At 58.2% G+C, this 7,545-nt stretch overlaps 1 protein-coding gene across 1 annotated transcript; it reads left to right on the plus strand.

The window, feature by feature from the left end:
- Positions 1 to 41: 41 nt before the first annotated feature.
- Positions 42 to 2,349, plus strand: FAM43A (family with sequence similarity 43 member A). Its single transcript, XM_085069446.1, has one exon. It carries the CDS (start codon positions 311 to 313, stop codon positions 1,397 to 1,399), a length of 1,089 nt encoding a protein of 362 aa, XP_084925572.1. The 5' UTR covers positions 42 to 310; the 3' UTR covers positions 1,400 to 2,349.
- Positions 2,350 to 7,545: the final 5,196 nt, after the last annotated feature.

A 7,545-nucleotide genomic window follows, 5' to 3' on the forward strand; every position in this document is an offset into this window, starting at 1 on the left:
GCGCGGCGGGGCCGGGGCTGGGGCCGGGGCCGGGGCGCCGCGGCGGGCGGCGCAGAGCGGCGGCGGCGGGCGGGCGGCGAGCAGCGCGCCGCCGGCTCGGCGGGCCCGGGCAGCGGGCGCTCCGCCCTCGGTGCGCGGGGCCTCCCCTCTCCGCGCCCGCGGAGCGCGGCGCCCGCCTATATCTACGGCCGCGGCGGCCCGGCGCCCGCAAGGATGTGAGGCGGGCGGGCAGCCCAGCCGCCGCCGCCGTGGCATGCCCCCCCGCGCCCGGAGCCGTCGGCGCGGCGCCTAGCCGCGGCTCCGCGGGGCCATGCTGCCCTGGAAGCGGAGCAAGGTGGAGCTGGCGGCAGGCGAGGCGCGGCGGCAGAGCAAGCCCAAGGGGTACGCAGTGAGCGTGCACTACTCGGCCCTCACCTCGCTGGCCCGCGCCTGCCCCGAGAGCGCCCTGCACCGCGTGGGCAGCATGTTCCGCTCCAAGCGGCGGAAATTCCGCGTTACCAGCGAAGACCCCACGTACACTGTGCTTTACCTGGGCAACGCCACCACCATCCAGTCCAAGGGTGAGGGCTGCACCGACCTGGCCGTTTGCAAGATTTGGAGCAAGAGCGAGGCGGGCCGGCAGGGCACCAAGATGAAGCTGACCATCAGCGCGCAGGGCATCCGCATGGCCCACGCCGAGGACAAGGGGCTGCGCCGGCCCGGCCACCTCTACCTGCTGCACCGGGTCACCTACTGCGTGGCCGACCCGCGTCTGCCCCGCGTCTTCGCCTGGATCTACCGCCACGAGCTGAAGCACAAGGCGGTGATGCTGCGCTGCCACGCCGTGCTGGTCTCCAAGCCCGAGAAGGCGAAGGCCATGGCTCTGCTGCTCTACCAGACTTCGGCCACGGCACTGGCCGAGTTTCGCCGGCTGAAGAAGCGGGATGACGCGCGGCACCAGCAGCAGCAGCTGGTGGGCGAGCAGAGCATCCCGCTGGTGCCGCTGCGCAAGCTGCTCAATGGGCAGTGCTGCTACAAGCCGCCGGTGGAGCGGAGCCGCAGCGCGCCCAAGCTGGGCTCCATCACGGAGGACCTACTGGGCGAGGAGCAGGAAGAGCGGGCCATGCACTGCGACTGCGAGGACATCCTGGAAGCGCTGGGCGAGCCCGAGGGCGAGCTACTGCGCCCCGGCACCGGCCGCGGCGAGAGCCCGGAGCTGGGCCAGCTCCTCCGCGACCTGGGCGAGCTCAGCCTGGGCAACGACCTGCGCTCGCTGCGCGCCGACCTGCGCGTCCGCCGGCTCCTTTCCGGGGAAAGCACGGGCAGCGAGTCCTCCCTGGAGAGCGGCGGCACGGACGGGGCCGCCCCGCCCGGCAGCGACGCCGAGCAGCCGCCCCCCGGCGACCCCGAGACCGGCTGAGCATTCGAGCCCTTTCGGGCGTGCGCGGTGCCGCCGGGGCGCACCGGGTTCCCTCCGGGAATGCACGGCCCTGCCGGGGCGCACCGAGTTCCTTCCGACCCCTCCGGGAGTTCACGGTCCCTGCCGGGCGTGCACGGCCCCAGCGGGGCGCATCGGGTTCCCTCCGGGAATGCACGATCCCTTCCGGGCGTGAGTGGCGCCGCAGGGGCGCACCGGGTTCCCTCCGGGAATGCGCGGCCCCGGCCGGGGCGCACCGGGTTCCTTCCGGCCTCTCCTGGAATGCGCGGTCCCTTCCGGGCGTGCATGGCCCCACCGGGGCGCACTGGACCCCTCCGGCTCCGCCGAGGTGATTGCACGGCCCCGCCGAGGCCCCCCGGGGAATTCGCGGTCCCGCAGGTTCCCCGCGGTGCCTCCGCGCCCCGCAGCATCCCGAGGAGCGGCCGCCCCTCCCGTGCCGGTGGCCGCCGGAGCCGAACCCCAGCTCGTCGCGGCCCGAGGAGGGGAGGCGGCCGCGGGCTGTTTACCTCCGGCTCAGCCCTTGAAGATCTGCCAAATTCCTGGAATAGCTTTCCCCGGGGAGGGCGGCGGGAGGGAGGTGTTGCGCCTTGTTTACAGTCAGAAATCTCACATCCGAGAGGCCCCCCCGCCGTTTTCTCCATTAAAGTCACTCCATCGTGCTGTCGTGTCCGAGAGGTTTGCACTGTTGTGAAGTTGGGGTTTTTTTTGTAATTTTTATTTTTAAGTTAGACTTTTTTTTGGGCCCCGGTCCTGTCCCCGGTCTCAATGCTCTAGATCTTTTGCTGTGCAAAAGAAGACTACTTGTGGCTGTTCACCTGTACATAGGGAAATGTATGCAAATACATTTTGTTATTTTTAAGAACACCACCATTGCGATCTCCTCTGTTTGCACATATGTGAAGAAAATAAAGATGACGGTAACTTAAAAGAAACTGGCGTCACTGTGGCAATTCGGCCTCTGTGTGCGCATTCCTGTAAGGAGCTGGGGGGAGAGATCCCTTGGGATGTGTTGTAGGTGCAGGAGGGCACTGAACAAAAAGGCTGTTTCAAACATCTTGTGATTCCTGAGCTCGCAGGAAATGTTACACTGTAGGGAAACACACTGGGTGATTAAGGACTCTTAAAAAACACGGGGATGAGATTTTCTCTCTGCAGCCTGCAACAATGGGCAGGAATGTGAGAGAAACCCCTTGACAGGGTGAAAAACCCCTTGTCGGGGAGCTCTGGCTTGATCCTAGCCTGGAGAAACCCAACCTCGGAGCCCTGAGGCTGCCCTGGGGCAAGCTGCCCCTCGCCTGGGCACTGGGGATACTGCACAGCTCTCATGCTGTCTGCATCCAGGTGCTGCAGCTGGTCTCTCGCTGCTCGCAGTGCCAGCCTGAGACAATTTCATAACCTCACCCAGGGTAAGCAGTGAAGTTGATTAGCCACGGGACTGCCACGGTATTTTTAGCTGTAAATCTGTTTGTAAGTGGCAGGCTCCCAGGGCAGGAGAGATGTTCCGGTTTCATTTGTCTCCAAGTGGAGGTATCAATTAAGACATAATTCATCTGGCATTTCTGATGTCTAAATGTTTTCCACTGCGCCTGTGCTGCAATCGGTGGAGTTGCAGGAATGTCAATGAAAAGCCCAACCAGCTGCCAGGGCCAGGCCACACTCCTTGTGCAAGGAGCCCGCCTCGGAACTTGTAAATACCTCATTAAAACCCATTGCAAAATCTGCCACCACACCAGCGAGGCTATTGTCTCAGTATGAGTCAGTCAGAGCAGGGAGGCACAGTGGCGTGGCTTTCTAATGGGGAGAAGGGGGAATCCCCTCAGAATGAGCACCTTCTTGCCCAGGTCACACTCAGCCTGTGCTGGGTGGAGATGCTGCAAACGATGGTGGCCATTGCTGGATTTGAGCACACTCAGGCCGGCACTGCTGAGACACACCTTGCTAAAGAAACTGTGTGTCTTGCTGCTTTTTCTCAGTCAAAGCTCCATTTCCCATTCCCAGGGAGGGAAGGGGCATGAAGGGGAAATGAAACACCAGGGAGAGCTTATCCCAAAGTGCTTTCCCCAGGATGGGGCTTGCCAGACTGCCTGGCTGGCAGCAGGGAACCTTCAGTGCCCTGGGCTGAGGTGAGCGCCCCACATCTGTGCCTAGAGCTCTGTCACTGCCTGCTCTGTCCTGGGGCAGAGGGAGCAGGTAGTGCTTGGAGCAGGGAGCAATACAGCACCCGGGGAGCAGAGCAGGGCACGCCGGGGGAGTCACAGGGGTTGGTTAACTAACCCCGGTTGTTGAATGATCGGGTGTTTGCTTTACATCCTCCGTGTGTGCTTAAAGGTGGTTAATGGCCTTAGCTTAGTCAATGCCTTTCCTCTCTCCAGAAGAGCCATCATGTCTGCGACAGTGAGAAAAGGTTTTTATCGCATGCCAGAGCTAAAAGCACAATTCCCTGAGCAGCAGCAGCAGCAGCCAGGGCCTGAAGCATTTCCCCTTGAAGCCATTAGCAGGGCTACTGTGCAGTTTCCTTAGAGGCCTGTATAGATCATTAGCTGTAGAGTCCAAATCCCTTTGTGCCTGGGATATTTTGGTACTAGAACCATAGGAAAAAGTCATATGTATGTCTGCAGTGCTGGTATGAGGTTATTCATGTGTGCTTAGCTGCCATGCCCTCCCCATAGCAGCATGCCTGGGCCTGCAGATGAGAACAAGTGCACGTGAGGAGAAAAAGGTCATTTTATTTTCCGCACAGCAAGTTTGAAGGAGCATCTCCCTTGAAAAAGGAGAGGAGGAGAGAGCAAGACCTTCTCTTCCAATAGATTTGAGTAAAAGGCTGAGCTGCTGCTGTTTTTCCTTTGAAACAAGTAGCTGCTTGCTAAGCTGAAAAGCATACTGCTGGCTGATGGGCTGGTGTGGGGAGGTGCAGCGCTTTGGGAGAAGCCTGCTTCCATATATAGAGGACAAACTCTTCCGTGGTCTCTGCTCAGTGACAGGGCTGATGCCAGCCCCTGTGCCAGGGCTGCTCCCCACTGACAGTGTCCCACAGAGCATGGCACTGCTCAGATGTTCATGGCACTGCTCAGATGTTCATGGCACTGCTCAGGCTGTTGGCAGAGACATGTTCCCCGTTGATCAGGCTCCATCCATCAGCACTAACTCAGCCCTACAGCTGGAGATGGTGAATCAGCCCCTGACGCAGTGGAGGCGTGAGAGCTGCTCAAAGAGCAGCACAGGCTCTGAAACTGCTCCCCAACAGCCAGCAGCACCATCCCACCACTGCTTTCCCGGGGACAGGCAGGCAAAGGGAGAGCAAAGGCAGCCTGATAGCTCTGCCAGTAGGTTTGAACTGTGTGGGAAGGAGTCAAATGTGGGAACTGATGTTTGCAGAATTACATGTCAAGCATTGCTATCTGCCCCTGGTGCAAATCACTGCCCTGCCTGGGCTCAGTGGGCCAGCCAAGGAGGTTCCCAGCACAGCAAGGTTGAATGAACACTGAGCTTCACACATCTCTGACCTAGCAGGCAGTGTGTGATTAATTGGACAGAAAATACCTACAACAAGCAACACACCACCAGGAAAGGCAATGCTCCTGCTCTGAACCTGGCACATGGGGCTGCTACTTTGGCAAGTCCACTTAGGTACTGCACGAGGTACCTGAGGTTCCCTGAGTGTGTTATGGCTAAACAGAGCACATGATTATTCCAGGCAACAATGATGGCTCCCAGAATATGAAGAGATTAGGGGAAAAGAGCCCTTTTTGCTAATACTATCTGTTGACTGTGTATATGTTGGTGTACTACAGATTTTCTCCTGAAAATGAGGCTGAGGGGGAACCACACAAATGTGGAAGTGTTGGCAGGATCCCATGTACAACTTCTTGTTTTTCTCTACCCTGATGATGCCCTTCTCCCATCCTTAGGTCTTCCTCATCCACAACAGGAAAAAATATCATGTGCAAACAGAAAACTTAGCCAGTGGTCAAGTGGAGTGAGCCAAGTAATGAAATTACTTTTAGCCCACACTGTAGTACTGATTTAGATCCAGAATTATTTGCAGTTCAGTTTGTAGATGTGCCTTGCACAGGGCACATCCAGTTTGCCTGACCAGGGGTGATGATGCAAGAACTGCTGGCTGAGGAGCTGCTTTGGACTCCTGAATGTGAAATCTAGTTGAATGGCACCAGATCAGTGGTGAAAACCTCTTCCATTTGGGGGGCTGTATGCAATACTCGGTATTGAGTACAACCCTGGGACAGTTCCAAGTCACCTTCAGCATACACACTGTGACTCTTGCAAAGCAGGAAGGCGTCAGGATTTCCTCCTTGGCAGTGTGTTGGAGAAGAGCAGCTGACCTGTCCCACTGCTGTTAGTCATTGCCAAGGCACCACAACTGTCCCATTCCTCAATTCTTGGCCATCACACCAAACCCTCTATTATTCAATGGGGAAAAAAATCCCCAATTTCAGCCTGCAGGGAAGGCACAGGGCAGACAATCTACCATCAAACTGTCCAAGGGGTTGTGGGTGATGGCACTGCACAGCCCTGGTTTCATTGGGTGAAGGTGGGCAGGGTCCCATCAATGATGAAAAAAACCTGTGTGCTGCAAGCAGGGTGCAGTGCCAGCCAGCTATGCCTCACCTCCTGCTTCTCCTGGAGCTGGGAAGAAAAAAACCCTGCATTTCCAAGGTCAGCAGCAGCCCCAGCTCCCGCAGAGCTCATGTGCTGTGAAGGCGTCTCCCCCTCCTCACCCCAGCCGCTGGTAGCAGCAGGGGCTGTTTTCCCCAGCAGCTGGAAGGAGATGATGTGCAAGGACAGGAATGCGAGGGCAGGCAGCCAGGGCAGTGCAGGGACAGCGTGGGGTCCCAGAGGCCAGGCCAGGTCGGTTCATCTGCAGGGCTCAAAGAGCCCCATGGAGGAACTGAACTGACCTGGCCTCTGAGGTTCTGCTTCTCTCCACATCTCCATCACCCACCCCAGGCAAGGTGACACCTCCAGTTTGCTGCCTGCTGCCTTGCAGGGGCCTGAATCTTGGCTAATGCCTGGCAAGGTGCATGAGCTGGGGGGAGCAGAATTATCCACTGCTACAGGCCAGCAGGAAATCAAAGCTATGCATTCAGAAAACCATGACATTCCCCCTTGCCACTGGGGGCTCTGCCTGGCAGGAGGGCTGAGCGCTACGAAAACACTCAGAGAAACAGTTATATAATGAAGGACAAGGACCCAATCCAGCCCTTGGCTCGACAAGGCAGCTCTGCAAGGAGCTGAGCTCCAGGCTGCAGCTACCCAGCTGTGCCCAAGATCCTTGGTCACTGCGGTCCATGCTGCTGCTGGGGGATGGAGATGGGAGAAAGGCTGCAGAATGCTTTTCCCCAAGATGGGGGATGTTCTGCGTGCTCAGACTTGGTAAGCCAGTGCACAGCTCCAATCTGTGGACTTAAATCAAGACCCTTTGATGGTAGGAACGGGGCAAGGTCTGGGACAGGATAGCCCAGGTCTGATGCAGGTCAGAGTCTGCTAGCTGCAGGCATCTAGGCTTTCATGCCTCTGGACAGATGTCTTGGACCCAGTGGTGGTGCATCATGGTACACATCATCTGTCCCTATGCCCCAAAATAGGGGCATATGTTCTCAGACATATGTCCTCAGTTCTGTGGGAAGGACCCTGGACAACTGGTCACAGTAAAGGGCTTTACCTGTAGAGCTCTTCCCTTCCTCTCCTGCTTGGAAATGGAAGGCAGCTGGGCAGCCTGCCTCCTGCAGCTGGTCCTGCTGCCACCCCACAAAGAAGGGTGACATGCTCGGTGTCACATCTGGGTCTGGAAATCTCTGCTGCTCCAGCACAGGCAAGCAAGGGGGGACACAAGGAAAAGGCTCTGGCATGGGATTCATCACTCCTCCTGCAGCACTGTGAAGTTGCACACAGTCTGCTCGGATGCATGAACAAGCTGAACTGTGACATTAATGAGGGCTGACAGTGTTCCTGGAGGGAGCTGGCAGAGCAGCAGCACCAAAGCTGCTGCTGCTGGGTCTGTGTGCAGAGCCAGGCTCTACACCAGGCTGGCCTGGCCATGCCACGGCCCTTGAGTCCTGCCACACTGGGATCTGTGCTCCCTCTGGCTCCAAAGATCACGGTGGGAGGTA

Source organism: Lichenostomus cassidix, chromosome 9, assembly GCF_008360975.1.
Source record: "Lichenostomus cassidix isolate B80296 chromosome 9, HeHo_3.0, whole genome shotgun sequence".
Classification (NCBI taxonomy): Eukaryota; Metazoa; Chordata; class Aves; order Passeriformes; family Meliphagidae; genus Lichenostomus; species Lichenostomus cassidix.

Bases quoted from the DNA above. Each gene is read 5' to 3' on its own strand.
- FAM43A (XM_085069446.1), top strand. From the start codon at position 311: ATGCTGCCCTGGAAGCGGAGCAAGGTGGAGCTGGCGGCAGGCGAGGCG.